The sequence below is a fragment of the Ostrinia nubilalis genome, chromosome 17, assembly GCF_963855985.1.
Source record: "Ostrinia nubilalis chromosome 17, ilOstNubi1.1, whole genome shotgun sequence".
NCBI classification, from domain to species: Eukaryota; Metazoa; Arthropoda; class Insecta; order Lepidoptera; family Crambidae; genus Ostrinia; species Ostrinia nubilalis.
Genome location: NC_087104.1, coordinates 3,522,618 through 3,538,424, shown reverse-complemented (window position 1 = coordinate 3,538,424; position 15,807 = coordinate 3,522,618). Strand labels below are relative to the sequence as shown.

Sequence of the window (15,807 nt, the reverse complement as noted above, 5' to 3'; positions counted from 1 at the left end):
TTTTCTGTTCGGTTTGGTTGGTGGTAGGGCTTGTTCTAAGTCCGCCTGGCTAGCTACCACCATCTTACCTAAGTCTGTCGCCATAACAGCAATGTTAACAGCATTGTTGTGTTCCGGCAGTTAGAGGTAAGATAGCCAGTTCCTCCGTGGTTGAGGATTCCGGGTGAAGCTCGCTTCCACCTTCGGCCTGATCGTCACTTACCATCAGGTGAGATACAGGTCAAGAGCTTCCTCGTTGTGGATAAAAAAAAAAAAAAAAAAAAAAAAAACAGTAGCTGGCCGACGCGATGTTTTTACTGAAGCAGGGATGCAAGACTAAACATAACCCTCCTTCTGGTGCAGGTTAAAGGACTGACAACTTGTACGCTTCTGCCAAATGGGGGAAACAGCCAGGCGGCTTGTCTCGATACTGATTTTCTGTTTTCAGCGGGGAACCCTAAAGGCTCGGTTTCCACCAAAGCTGACTGATGTGTTTGAATAAAAAAATTGATTTCGGTACTTCCACATTCCTCAGATTCGGTTTATTTATTCTGTGGCTTCGGTGGAAATCGGGCTTTATAGTGCCTACACTGGAAGATGGACGGAAAGATGAGATACCTATTATAAGATCACATTGTTTGAAGTTCAATATGACCTAAATCTAGATCGTGGCATTCGTCATGGTTGCTAAGATAAGATATGAGGAGATGCAAAACAATCGCGGAGCAATTCCTTCGCTGAAATTGTACAAAAAGACTAGATCCCATCAAAAACAATACTTGTCAAAAAAACCAAGTCTCGCAACTCAGTTGTTCTACGGTAAAAAGTTGTGAGATCCATGTAATACCAAGTCCAGGCCAGGAAATCTTTAACGTTTTACATAAATTATTGACTTGGCCATCGCACTAAATAATTTAATTTACACGTGTTTTCATGCGATGGCCAAGTCAATATATTTATGTAAAACGTTAAAGATTTCCTGGCCTGGACTTGGTATTACATGGATCTCACAACTTTTTACCGTAGAACAACTGAGTTGCGAGACTTGGTTTTTTTTGACAAGTATTGTTTTTGATGGGATCTCATTTCTTTTTGTATTTTGTAGACAGCAGTTATGTATCTAGAAAACTGGACCGAAATTGAAAAATTTTACTCGACTTGGCGGTTGCACTACCGTGCCCCCAAATATCATTTCTTTTTGTATTTTGTAGACAGCAGTTATGTATCTAGAAAACTGGACCGAAATTGAAAAATTTTACTCGACTTGGCGGTTGCACTACCGTGCCCCCAAATATTTTAGTTTTTCCTTGATTCATACACCAAACACTACTTATATTCCAAATTTGAAGCTTCTAGGTCTGCTAGAAGTGCCTTAGAGTTTTGATGATCGGTGAGTCAGTGAGTCAGTCAGTGAGTGACAAAATTAAGTAACTTTGACCCGTTATAATTCTTAAACTACTGGTTCAAATTGAATGAAATTTTAAATATACCGTGTCTTTACAATGCCTGCATAGCTAATGAAAATTCAGCCTTCTAGTTTTATCCACAACGAAGTTACAGGCGGTCGAAAATGGCCTGAATTGCTTCGAGAAAAGGATGGTACGGCCGTGCCGCTTTTTTGCTCGACTTGGTGGGGGCACTGCCGTGCCCCCAGATACCAGAGTTATTCAACCCAGCTTTCAGATCTTAGTCCTTTATTAGGAGGAACGCGAGCGGACAACTAGCAGGCCCCTCTTTCCCACTGGACACTTTGGGCACGTACCCAGGGCCCCGCGACCGAGGGGGCCCTGGGCCCGATCCTTAAGATCCTTAAATGCTCAGGGCCCCTAGTAGGTTAAAGACGGCCCTGACAACCAGACCTACAGAAGATCGCAGAAGAATAAGAAAGTTTCCCCAGCATGATTGATCAGTGTGCTTACCATGAGTTTACGTTAGGTGTGCTCGCTAGCGACTGCGTAAAAAAATGACATTAATTGTATGACATATTGTGCAGCGCCCCTAGCGGCTACTTTCAAGAAACAAATGCTTAATAGAGATTTTTGACGTATTCGCTAGCGAGCACACCTAACGTAAACTCATGGTAGGTACACAGAACATAGCAAAAGAATCATTGGAAATTCCCTCTTATTTCCTTTCTGAAAATTATTCTGCCTATCTATTTTCCCTGACAATCGTTTTTTTTAGGTAGACAGTAAATAAACATACCTTTTTTGGAGGAGCCTTGATGGCTTTCTGCGTGTACGCCGAAGTGCAGAGGATGGTGTGGATGGGGGCCTCCGTAGGGATGCCCAGCGACGTCATCTCGTCACATCACTATTTTATCGATAGTTCAGTTCAGCTCGCACATTCACGAAAACGATCGATCCGTGTATCTTTCCTGATAATTGTTATTCATTATTTAAAGTACTCGTAATGTAAAAAATAACTGGAAATTTTGAGGTGGTGTTTAACACAAAGCGACTTTTTGTCGTACTTTAGTCTCTATTTCAACTTTAAAAAAATCTCGTTTAAATTTATCAAATTATAAATGGAAATTCACGTAAATTCATAGAAAACACTTCACACTGAAGACGTTCCAGGGATCTGTGCGCCGGCGCACCGTTGACTACTGTTAAATAAACAGACGCTCAGTGGCGCCGGTGTAACCTTGTCAAGGAGTGTATTTATAAATAATACTTTTAGTATTAAAACTAGTATCAGGCCGCGACTTCACTCAAAATGTTGATAAAAAAATATGCAATCTAAAAAATGTTGACTATCTATCAATGCTATTAAGTTTTTTAACCGGAAATAAATATGATATTAATTAAATTAATATTTGTAATCAACTTTAACTGAGATTGAAACAGGTGTCTTTAAAAACTTTAATTTTTATAAAATTTTGCATCTTACTTTTTCGTTTGTTTTAGTAAGTATTTGGATTTTGGTTCCATGTAATGTCACCATTGTTTCAACTTTTTAAACTGCTTACGTAAGTCAAAATAAAAAGCAATTATCGTCCACCACACTATTAACAATGAATTGCTGTTCCCAGTTTATAATTACCCAATTATTTATATACAAATAGCACTTCAAGGTTGCTAACAAAAGTCCTGCACAAAGGACACAGAAAACGCTTTGTAAACTGTAAAGGTCCCAGGTGAAAGGTCACTACAATTATGTCGCATGGTAACATGGAGAATAAATAACATAAACCTTAACGAGTCAACACACCCTTCTAGGAAAACTATAGCGTGGTTTATTACATTAACGTACCTCACGTAATGAACAAATAAGCAATTTAATTGTTCCAAATTACAAATCAAAGCTTACCCAGGACTATTGGTATGTACTCGTAACTATTCTTTATTTACATTTCATGATGAAGCTGCAACAATGTTTTAACTAGTAACAAAATGATTCTAACACCGGCTGATAGAACTTCATTTGTCTTACAACGAGCGTATCCCTTTCAGCACGAGAGAAAAATTTGACGATTTCTAAAAAATCGCGTTAGTTTCTGGGGTCTTTAGGATCTTAGTAAATAGAGAAAAATAGCGAAAAAATTTAGGGGGTGACTTTAACCCCCTTCACCCCCCCGCACGATCGTATCAATCCGTCATGAACCTATGAATAGCTATTTCATTACAATTACAATTTATACTAATTAAAAAAAGACATTTTAGATATAAGGAGCTTTATTATTCTTCATAAAGACATGATATCGTTATTAGATACTAATTTCTGCAAAAAAATTCAAAAATAGCTCATGGCCCTGTGGCGGCCATCCGCCACATTCCTAACTTGGACCACCGCCTTAGATTTCGGAGCGATCCGCTTCCGCCTATGAGATTGGGCCAACCCCGACTTGACGGAACGTGAACGAATCGTTGGCGCATGCGTGCTGCGGCCATCACAATACGTCTGCGTCGCTCGCACACCCGTGAAGACGTATGCTGCCGTCTCGCTTCAACGCCGGTCACCGATCTCCGCTCACTCATCGCCGTTGAAGAGATTTGAAATATGTCGTCGTGACACTTCTTCCGCGATCGCTTTGCTCTCAACGTTTAAATAATTTTATTGCTATTGTATCCTAATCAATCCCTTGCTATTCCTGTTGTTAAATATAATTTCCTATCCGCTAATAATATTCTTCCTTCCACCGTGTTCTTCCTACCTTCATTTCCTGACTCGAACTGCCTAACAATAATCTTAACGATTAAGAATCGGAATAGGATTCCGAGTAAAACATATGGTGGGTTGTTGGCAAATAACCCCCATATCTGGTGACCCCGACGACGGAGAAGGAGAATTTCCGAAGCAGTCTAAATTTCGAAAAAGTCTACAAAAGGATAAGGCCGCGGTGTGGTCATAAGCGGTGAGCGATTTTTCGAATTTGTAACAATGGGCAATGAAGAAATTTTAAAACTCAGCGTAAGAGTCCCGCCCTTCTGGCCTGAGGAGCCTGCGTTGTGGTTTGCCCAGGTTGAATCACAGTTTGTCCTATCGGGCATAACTAAGGACGAGACCAAGTTCTACTATTTAGTTGCGCAGTTAGACCACCAATATGCCATCGAGGTGAAGGACATCATCACCAACCCGCCTCCTACGGACAAGTACGAAAAGCTGAAATCCGAGCTAATTAAACGACTGTCAGCTTCTCAGGAGAAGAGGATTAAGCAGCTCCTGATGCACGAAGAGCTGGGCGATCGGAAGCCGTCTCAGTTCCTGCGTCACCTGTCGGGTTTGGCTGGTCCATCGGTGTCTTCTGACTTCCTGCTTACTCTGTGGTCCAGCAGGCTGCCGCAGAACATCCAGACGGTCATCGCCTCTCAAATGGACCTCGACAAGGACAAACTCGGTGAGTTGGCTGATAAAGTCTATGAGATCGCACCGTCAACTCCGCAAGTCGCCAGCAGTTCCTCTGCTGCAGTTCCCTACAGCGACATGGAACGCCAGATCGCAGAGTTGACCAAGCAAGTGGCTATGCTGACTAGCAGGATTGAGGATTCCGAGGAAAATATATGGTGGGTTGTTGGCAAAGAGGATTCAGAGAACCGATCACGTGCGAGATCTCAAAATAACCGGTACAATCGCTCACGCAGCCGCTCCAAGCCAAGACAACCACCGCCTGACCATCCACACTGCTTCTACCACTACACCTACGGTACGAAGGCGAAGAAGTGTAAGCAGCCTTGCAGCTTCCCCTCGGAAAACTTCAAGGGCGGTCGGAAGTAGCGGCCCACGACTGCCCCTCTGCAACAGGCCGTCTTTTCATTACGGATCGCACATCGAAAATGCAGTTCCTCGTGGACACTGGCTCAGACCTGTGTGTTTTTCCGCGATCTGCTATCAAGACGCCCTGTACTAAGACCAAGTATGATCTCGTCGCAGCGAACAACTCTGTCATCCACACTTATGGACCTGCACTGTTACACCTGAACTTGGGACTCAGGCGAGATTTTACTTGGAACTTCATCATAGCAGACGTTTCAAAGCCCATCATCGGTGTGGACTTCCTGAGCCACTACAATTTGCTCGTGGACTGCAGAAATCAACGTTTGGTCGATGGAATCACAACCCTGTCCGTAGCAGCTGTTACTTCTGGAACCTCAGACGACATCGCTTCTGTCAAAGCCGTCACTGGTGAGACCGAGTTTCACGCACTTCTGCGCGAGTTCCCAGAAATTACCAGGCCAGCAGGCGTTCGTTCTCCACCCAAGCACAACACACTGCACCACATTAGAGTCAGCCCTGGTCCACCGGTATCTTGCAAGCCTCGACGTCTTGATCCAGTTCGTTTCCAAGCAGCGAAGAAGGAGTTTGAGGACATGCTTGCGTGTGGTACGGCTCGACGTTCAGAGAGTCCATGGTCTTCTGCTCTGCACATGGTGAGGAAGAAGGACGATGGATGGAGACCATGCGGCGACTACCGTGCGCTTAATGCCAGGACTATCCCGGACCGATATCCCATCCGTCACATACATGACTTCTCCTACCAGCTCTCAGGATGTGCCATCTTCTCCACCATCGACCTGGTGAAGGCATACAACCAGATCCCGGTAAATCCAGCTGATATCCCCAAGACTGCCATCACCACTCCGTTTGGTCTGTATGAATTCCCATACATGACGTTTGGGTTAAGGAACGCTGCACAGACCTTTCAGCGATTCGTCGATGAAGTTCTTCTGGGCCTTGACTTCTGTTTCGGGTATCTCGATGATATCCTGGTGTTCTCCAGCAGCCCAAAAGTCCACCTGGAGCACCTGCGTCAGCTGTTTGAACGTCTGAAAGAGTACGGGTTACTTGTTAACACTTCGAAGTGCAATCTTGGCCAGTCGGAGATTACGTTCCTCGGCTATCAAGTCTCTGCAGCTGGAACTAAGCCTCTAGGGACTAAAGTAGAAGCCATACAGAACTTCACTCCACCGAAGACTGTCAAGGAGCTTCAGCGTTTCCTCGGTATGCTCAACTTCTACCGACGCTTCATACCGAATGCCGCTAAGATCCAAGCACCGCTCACCAGTATTCTTGCTGGCCCTCGGATCAAAGGTTCACAGCCTATTACTTTGACGCCGGAAATGCTGAAGTCGTTTGAAGACTGTAAGACTTCTTTGTCGCAAGCCACACAACTCAATCATCCAGACCCTTCTGCTGAACTTGCCATAGTCACGGACGCTTCTGACGTAGCTATCGGAGCCGTGCTACAGCAACTCAAGGATCGAGTCTGGCAACCCTTGGCTTTCTTCTCTCACAAACTGAGCGCCTCCCAGAAGAAGTACAGCCCGTACGATCGAGAGTTACTTGCAGTATACGAAGCCATCAAGTACTTTAGGCATATGGTTGAAGCCAGAACCTTCACTGTGTTTACGGATCACAAGCCACTCACATTCGCATTCTCGCTTAACAGAGACAAGTGTTCGCCTAGACAATTCAGATACCTTGACTTCATCTCGCAGTTCACCACCGACATAAGGTTCATTCCTGGACGCGACAACATCGTCGCCGACGCCTTATCACGGATCGAAGAAGTAGCTTGCGCCGTAGACTACGAGTCTCTTGCACGTTCTCAGGAGAGTGATCCAGAGCTGCAAGAGCTTCTCAAGCATGGAACAGCCTTGAGACTGCAAAAAGTTGCCACTGAGGCGAGCAACACGCCTGTCTACTGCGACACGTCTCTGCCATCTCTTCGTCCGTACATTACGCCCGAGTTCCGCAAGCAAGTCTTTGATGTGCTACACGACTTACACCACCCAGGGAGATCAGCTACTGTGCGACTGGTGACACAAAGATTTGTTTGGCCAGGGATTCGCAGGGACTGTAGAGAGTGGTCTAGGCAATGCCTAAAATGCCAGAAAAGCAAAGTTTCCCGACACACTACCTCTCCTCTATCCTCTTTTCTTCCACCTTCCTCGAGGTTCTCTCATATTCACCTCGACATCGTAGGGCCATTACCTTTGTCATGTGATTACAGGTACCTCCTCACTGTCATAGACAGGTTTACTCGGTGGCCTGAAGCATATCCGCTGAAGGACATCACCGCGGAGACCTGTGCTGCTGCCCTCGTGTCTGGCTGGATTGCCAGATTCGGTTGTCCTGAGCGGGTAACCACAGACCGTGGTCGCCAGTTTGAGAGCCACCTGTTCCAGGCCCTCACTTCTTTGGTTGGTGCGCGCCATCTCCGCACCACAGCCTACCACCCAGCGGCCAACGGTATCGTTGAGCGACTCCACCGCCAGCTCAAGGCAGCGATCATGTGCCACGCTCCAGCTTCACAGTGGACTGAAGCACTGCCACTGGTTCTTCTAGGCATGCGTAGTGCCTGGAAGGAAGACCTCCAGTCTTCCCCTGCCGAACTGGTGTACGGCGAAGCACTTCGCCTACCCGGTCAGTTCCTGTGCCCCAAGGACGACTACCTCACAGCTGACGTCACCCAGTACGCGACTCGTCTTCGCGCGTGCATGGCGAAGCTTGCTCCTCGTCCTACCACCTGGCACTCCACTTCGGCCTTCTACGTTCCACGCGATCTCCACACCTCTTCCCACGTCTTCGTTCGTCAAGATCGCGTGAGAGGCGCCCTGGAGCCACCATACGCTGGACCCTACAAGGTTGTCAGCCGACAGCCTAAATACTTCACCTTGAACGTCAACGCCAAGAATGTCAATGTCTCCATTGACCGGCTCAAGGCAGCGTATGAGTCCAAAGAAGTTCAGAGGACGGCTCAACCTGCCGAAGAAGACGTCATGCGGACTTCCCGTGGTCGAAGAGTCCGGCTGCCTGATTTTTATCGACCGTAGTCACGGTCTGCGGAGGGGAGTACTGTGGCGGCCATCCGCCACATTCCTAACTTGGACCACCGCCTTAGATTTCGGAGCGATCCGCTTCCGCCTATGAGATTGGGCCAACCCCGACTTGACGGAACGTGAACGAATCGTTGGCGCATGCGTGCTGCGGCCATCACAATACGTCTGCGTCGCTCGCACACCCGTGAAGACGTATGCTGCCGTCTCGCTTCAACGCCGGTCACCGATCTCCGCTCACTCATCGCCGTTGAAGAGATTTGAAATATGTCGTCGTGACACTTCTTCCGCGATCGCTTTGCTCTCAACGTTTAAATAATTTTATTGCTATTGTATCCTAATCAATCCCTTGCTATTCCTGTTGTTAAATATAATTTCCTATCCGCTAATAATATTCTTCCTTCCACCGTGTTCTTCCTACCTTCATTTCCTGACTCGAACTGCCTAACAATAATCTTAACGATTAAGAATCGGAATAGGATTCCGAGTAAAACATATGGTGGGTTGTTGGCAAATAACCCCCATAGCCCTAACCTAGAACTCTGTCAAAACCTGAATTTTGGGGGTAGTAGCATCTTAAAATTGAACATGAGCTTTCGTTTTTAGTAATAACTTATTTTTTTTGAATCCCAGATATCGAGGCTATTATTCAATAACACATGGGGTTAGATATTTTCATAAAAGGGATCATTTTGGTTCATCTATTGGTACTAGAATCCTGGTATCCTCTCGATTTTTTCACTGGTGGCTGTATTTTCTACAGCGGATTTGTACTATTTGGTGGTTATGTGTCTCGGAGACATTCTTGAGTTTATTCTAGTGTAAATCTGATGTACAGGCCTTTAAAAGATTCGAAAGGTTTCCATTACTCACATTACCAAAAATTCAAACATCGTCCCGACATGCACGCTCGTGCTGAGAACTTTAGGAGTACCTGGTACTCGGCTACATCTAACTTTTTTATAAAATTAAAGCGAATTATATTTTTTAATTATATAATTTAAATTAATACGCACAAAATTTATTGAAATCCACAAAAGAAGTAATTTAAATAAATTAATACTTTTCACGCCTCCCGTAGTCAGGTACACGTCCATCTTTGTCCCTCAACACAGCACCGACTGAACGCCATTGAAAGTTTTTGTATGAAAAATAGCAAATATATCGAACCGTACGATCGATCGGAAGCGTCTTGGCGCGATAAAATTGATTTACCAATTCACTAGATTTTTTCAAAGTCGAACGCACTTTCGTATTATTCTGTGCTGAAAGGGGTATATACCACTAACTGATTAATCACGAAATCTCAGAAACTATAACACCTAAAAACTTGGAATTTGACAGGTCGGTTCCTTATAGGGTGTAGGATCGTAGACCATAATATTTATATTTTGTGATAATATCCTCTTAGAACGGATATTTTACGCAATGCCAAACGCTAAGGGCGTAAGTTAGTTACTTTCCGCTCCGCTAGTTACTTATATTACAGATTTTCCTTTATTAATGTGTCGACTCGACTTCACTGTAAATTTTCCTAAACACATTATTACGAGCATTTATAAGTTGCATGATTTGGAATCATTTATCAAAGCTTTGACGCCTTAGTAATTATGCCGACCACACCTTACTAGTAGTGAAATGTCTACGGCTTTATAATAATTTTAACACGAAAGTTATTCAAATAATTATGGTTGACAGTAATAGTTTATCAAATTGTTTTGTTTTATGAAAGGCAATTCGGAAAATGCAACAGCAATAAGTAAATATTTTGGGCAATCGTCAATTGATTACGTGGAAATCGAGTAACGAATCGAGTTTAAATTGTAAAGAAGTCAATATAAAGCTTGTAAAAAAACTGAATATGAAATTTTACCTCAAGACAAGATCACATTGTGTGACATAGACTTACTTATCAAAAGCCCCGTGTAAATAAGGGTACAGAGTCAGACAAACAATTTTATGTAATCAGAAAACTGGTAACGTGAGCTCAGCCTGTTTATTTGATAGACTACATACTACCGCCCCCGACTCTACTCGGGTTTAGTGGAAATTAAATTCACTACATTTCCTAGAGAGAAATGAGGAGATCCGTAAACGAACTAAAGTCGCTGACATAGCCCGACGGATTAGCATGCTGAAGTGGTAATGGGCAGGGCATATAGTACGCAGAACTGACGGTCGATGGGGCAGCAAGGTTCTGGAATGGAGGCCGCGTACCGGAAAACGCTGCGTGGGACGTCCACCCACAAGGTGTGGACCGACGACCTGATAAAGGTAGCGGGAAGGCGCTGGATGCAGGCCGCTACGAACCGTGCGATGTGGAAGTCATTGGGGGAGACCTATGTTCAGCAGTGGACGTCCTATGGCTGAAATGATGATGATGATGATGATGATGACATTTCCTAGGACAAGGTTCTTTAGTGTTTTTTTTTTTCGGACGACAGGGATTTCTCGCGGGATATTTACTGAGATTCATATGTAGTTCGTTTCAACCAAATGACGTCCACTGCTGGACAAAGGCCTCTCTCTCTTTCCATAACGACTGGTTCTGCGCTACCCGTATCCAGGCTCTTCCCGCGACCTTCACCAGATCGTCGGTCTGGGAAGGCTGACCACGCTACGTTATCGCCACTCGGGAACTTTTCTGCCCCAACAGCCATCGTCTCTACGAGCTATGTGCCCCGCCCACTGCCACTTGATTTTAGCAATTCTGCGAGCAATGTAATGCGAGTTGTAATAGATGTTATTATAATTATTCTAGACAGCTAAAATGGGTAGTACTTTTGTGATTTAGGACAAAATTCAAATTCGATGATTTGTTCCTTTGTTGATAGAGGGTATTTCTCTTTTCTTTCAAATGCCATACTGGAAAGACATACTAAGTTTTCATACCTACTGAGTTTTGCTTATACAATTAGTAAGGTTTCACAGCCACGGGGACGAGAGGTAACCCTGTTTCATTCATTTGCACACTTGACGAATATTTTTTTTTAGTAGAAATCGCGTGCGAATCGACTCTTTTTTGAACTAGTAGTATGCGATTACTAGTTCTCAAAGGGGTCGATTCGCACCCGTTTTTAATAGTTTTGATAAATCCGGGCGAAACGCCTACTAAAAAAAAATTATTATTGAAAGAGGACGTTTCGCACATTTGTGCGAAGGAAAATAGTGCGAAACTACTACTAACCCACAAAGACATGTGTGGATTATTTACTTTTTATTATTTAACCAAAACTTATTTAAAGGTCACTATTACATTAATGCATTACGTGGAATAATCCTGCATCATCTGCATCTGAATTATTAGCTCCAATTGAGTCCGATAAACCAAGGCAATATTTTTTTGATCAATCTTTGTTACTACATACTTAATAGGAACTGCTGGTAAAGTAGCCTAGCAATGTGCTACCATACTTAATTAGATACCATAATAAAATACATCCAGTAATGATTTTTTTTCAACACTGCGCCATTGCTTTTATGTAGGTATATTTAGGGTAAAACCAAACGTAGTAGTAGGTATATTGGAACAATTTTAATTAAAAATATAACAACTAAGTTACTTGTCACTAGTGATAACTAAACTAATTAGGCAAACGTTTTCTTCCTCGCTTGCAAGGCGGTTTCAAACACTAAATTGTCTATCTGGTTCATGAGGATCAGCCTGTCCTCTTCACCTAAATTAAATAGCTTCTGTGCCAACAAAGCTCCGTACGTTTCGCAAAGTTCTTTACAGTTCTTTTCCTGTTTTTCTAAATTCGTCTGGAATTCGTCGGCATACGACTTGGATTCTTCTTTAACTTTCCTCCTTTTCGCGGGCACTACGTGTTCGGTATCCTTGGAAGTCTGGGTGTCGCTAGTGTCGACATCTTCTATAGAGGCTTCCTGGTAGAACTCCTGAAATGTAAATTTTAGGACTCAGAAACTCGACTAAAACTGAACTTTATTTACGATCTAAGACCCTATTCCAAAGCATGCCCCCCATGCTTCAGGGCGACAGTCCCTAAAAAATAAGCCAAGGGCCCCATGCCCTGAATGGTATGGGGCCCTTGGCTTCGGCCTGGGCCTCGGATGGTATAGTTACGCCCAGTTACGCCACTGCCTATTAAAAATTATTCTGAAGTCTGAACAAACAGACACAGGAATTAGGATTCATAAAGGCCAAATCTAGCTGACATAATATTTGTAATACGAATTTGTGTCTGCAATTAACTAAAAAAACTGTTTTTAGTATTGTTTCCAAAACCAGTTGTTTTTAAAGAAAGTAGGTGAAGTAAATACGGATTACTTACGTCTATGTTAGTCTTGTCGTACTCTAGGTCATACACTCTTCCCAAAAAACTGTTCATACAATCAAATGCAAACCAATTTGTAGTATAAACATTTTCCCCGGTGGGGTCTGTCTTCATTTTCTTAATTTTATTACAATGAAATCTGTAGGAAGCCATCAGGCTGTCCTTTTTCTTTTTCAGGTCTTCAATTTTACAATCCCAAGTGAGATTACGCATGATTCTCTCCCACGCTCCGAAACCGTGATGTTTTCTTTTGTGGTTCGGATTTTGTGGATCCCAAAGCACCGGTTCCAATTCGTAGTTATGCAGGAATTCTAGCACCATAGCATTCGTCCAATCCATGCTTATTTTTGTAATTTTACTGTCAAAACATGGTCAAAACTCGTCACAATTATTGACAAAGCTTTAAAAAATAGGACTCACGAAGGCGAGGACGAATGATTGTACGAATGTGTCGCGCGATCGCCCCTCGCGCGGGAACTACATAGCACGGCCGGGGCATACGCGCGGCGAAATCTGATAAAACTCGGGCCGCCATTTTGCCGAGCACGAACGTTCGTGCGCGTGAAGAGTGGCGATGTTGTGCTATTTCTGTCACTCCCACGTATCTGCCCGCGTCTGTGCTCGCAACTCACCCGCTCGACAGTTCAACGCGTAGTAGGTAGTAATCGCGTTTTGGGTTATCGCGTACCGTGCCTACCTCATCGTACCTACCTATTCGTGACGTGTTGTGGGACACGAATGTCATGGTCTTACTTCAATGTTGGACCGTTCGTTGCACGAATCACGAATAACTCTGGCAAACAACATTTATGAATTTATGAAATGAATGAAGTTACTAGCAAAATGTTTAAGGCTGAGTTGCACCATCTTACTTTAACTTTGACAAACGTTAAAAGTCTGTCAAACTCCATACAAAAAACACCGGTTATCGTCATAGCACGGTAATACTATCTATACAGTATTCCAACTCGACCATATTTTTAAAATAAATGCCAACAGCCGCGCGGAACGTCACGGAATGACAACATGCGATAGGGCTGCTCACCTGCAGACCCTATTTTCATTACATCTGCCTACTTAGAATTTCTATCTAGTTCTGTAAATGTTTTTTGTGATTGTATTTTGACAAACAAAATATTTTGTGAATGAAATAGGATAAACATGCATGTTGTTTAGGATTTAATTAAAAAAATATATTTGTGTTAAGATTTAGTAACAAATCTTATAAATTTGCGACCGTAAAATGAGGCGAACAAAATGCTTGATTATTATACAGGGTGTTAGTAAATAGGTTTTTATGCCGACACTAGCCCATGTTAACATGTGTATAATTATAAATGGTATGGTGAAGTCAGAAAATTGATAATCTAATTTTAATAATTTGAATTTTCATACAAATCTGATTTTATAAATTTTATTTTGTATGAAAATTAAAAAAAATAAAATGATGATATCACTGACTTCACCATACCATTTAATGTTAACATGGCCTAATGTCGGCTTATAAACCCATTTACCTAACACCCTGTATAAATAGGTACTTGTAATAATTTTTATAAAAAAAAGAGCGCTTACTGTTTATAAAACAACACATCGTCCGTTTATTACTGTGGCACATTCGTGACACCCCCGACTTTTGCATGTCGAGCGCATACCGAGATTTGAATTTCGAAGGAAAGCTCGCGTTTCGTCCGTTTATATGAAGTTACAATACTGTATGATAGTATTACCGTGGTCATAGTTACGGTCAAAGTTAGGTGGTGCAACTCAGCCTTAATATCGTTCTGTTTTTGTTTAACAATAAGAATATTAATTTAGGTAGTAGGTACCTATTACAACTTATTAGTTATCTATTTCTATTTTAAACTTATAATAAACTAGCTGACCCGGCGAACTTTGTTCCGTCTTAATGGCAATAAATAAGCAGACTTTTTTTTTTATTTCGAACGGGATATAAAGTAGCCTATGTCCTTCTCCTGGCTCTAAACTACCTCCCTGACAATTTTCAGCTAAATCGGTTCAGCCGTTCTTGAGTTATAAGTGGTGTAACTAACACGACTTTCTTTTATATATATGTTACGGTCAAAGTGATAAATGTGAAAATTATGAATAATCGCCGGTTATTATGAATAATCACCGCATGATTTGGTAAATGTGATTAATATGAGGTCATTTATGTGTGTATAAACTAAATAGGCGGCTTAGGGGTGGCCCAAGGGCCACCCCCGCCGCACCTTAACCTATTTTTCACTTTAAATCAAAACATTATGTTATATAGGCATCATGGAAAAGTAATATTATGCAAGAAACATTAAAAACTCATTATGCCAAATTATATTAAGAGCCATTTTACATTTTCGTGCGAATTTCTAAGATTTTGGAAGCATGAATTACTATCTTAAGCAACACCCAGAGATTATTTAATAACTGCGAAAGATAGGTCAATCCTTGTTGTTGACCATTAATGAAACGGATTTACTAAAACTCTTTTGCTTAATTCACAGTGCCCCATCTCCCACAACCATTTTACGAAAAAATTGCCGCAGACTCATTTTCAAAGTCCTGTATCTATTATTTATGCTCATATAATAAGCTTAAAAATATATAGTAATCATCGGACATATATTCTTGTAGTCCATTAATGAAATAGATTCTTGAATTTCATTACCATTATTGAGTAAAATCTAAAAATAATTTGGCAAATTTGAAGATTAACGTCACATTTTGATCGTGGTTTTTGGTTTAAAAACACAGCATAAACTGCAATAAAAGTATCCCAAAATAAAGAATATTCATTGTAGAATTAATTTCTACAGTTATTGTTTAAATATTAGTAACCACTTTGTCAAAATATTGATGTGAATATCAGTATAAATTACAATGCGCAAGCCGACATCGATTAGTATGGCGCGAGCGCCCGTCAAGGCAGGACCTGTGTCATTTTTCCCGCCGTGACGTTTACGTGCGTTCGTGTCGTAAAGCGGTGATTTGTACGGCGACCAAATACATTTGATACTATGCCGAGAGGCTGTTTCGAGTCGGCCGGCCGAGCAGAAATTGAAATGATGAATTTTAATTTCTTTGACGGATCTGGGTGTAACTATGTATAATATGTAGGTACCATGTATTTAATTTAATAAATAAATTATAAAAAAGTATATCCATTATGATAGCACCCTTAACACAAGCATATTGGTTGCCTACTTTTGGACTAGATGGCGCTGTGAAATTGTCCAAAGATTTGTTTATTTATT

At 42.2% G+C, this 15,807-nt stretch overlaps 2 protein-coding genes across 2 annotated transcripts in view; both read right to left on the bottom strand.

Annotated features, from left to right (window-relative positions):
• The window catches only part of LOC135079848 (transient receptor potential cation channel trpm), a 307,547-nt gene that overhangs the window by 256,917 nt on the left and 34,823 nt on the right, over window positions 1–15,807 (bottom strand). The window lies entirely within an intron of this gene.
• LOC135079640 (uncharacterized) lies at window positions 11,775–13,044 on the bottom strand. Its single transcript, XM_063974264.1, has 2 exons — window positions 12,551–13,044; window positions 11,775–12,155 (listed from the first exon to the last, which is right to left on the bottom strand). The coding sequence occupies exons 1-2, from the start codon at window positions 12,890–12,892 to the stop codon at window positions 11,847–11,849; spliced, it is 651 nt and encodes a 216-aa protein (XP_063830334.1). The 5' UTR covers window positions 12,893–13,044; the 3' UTR covers window positions 11,775–11,846.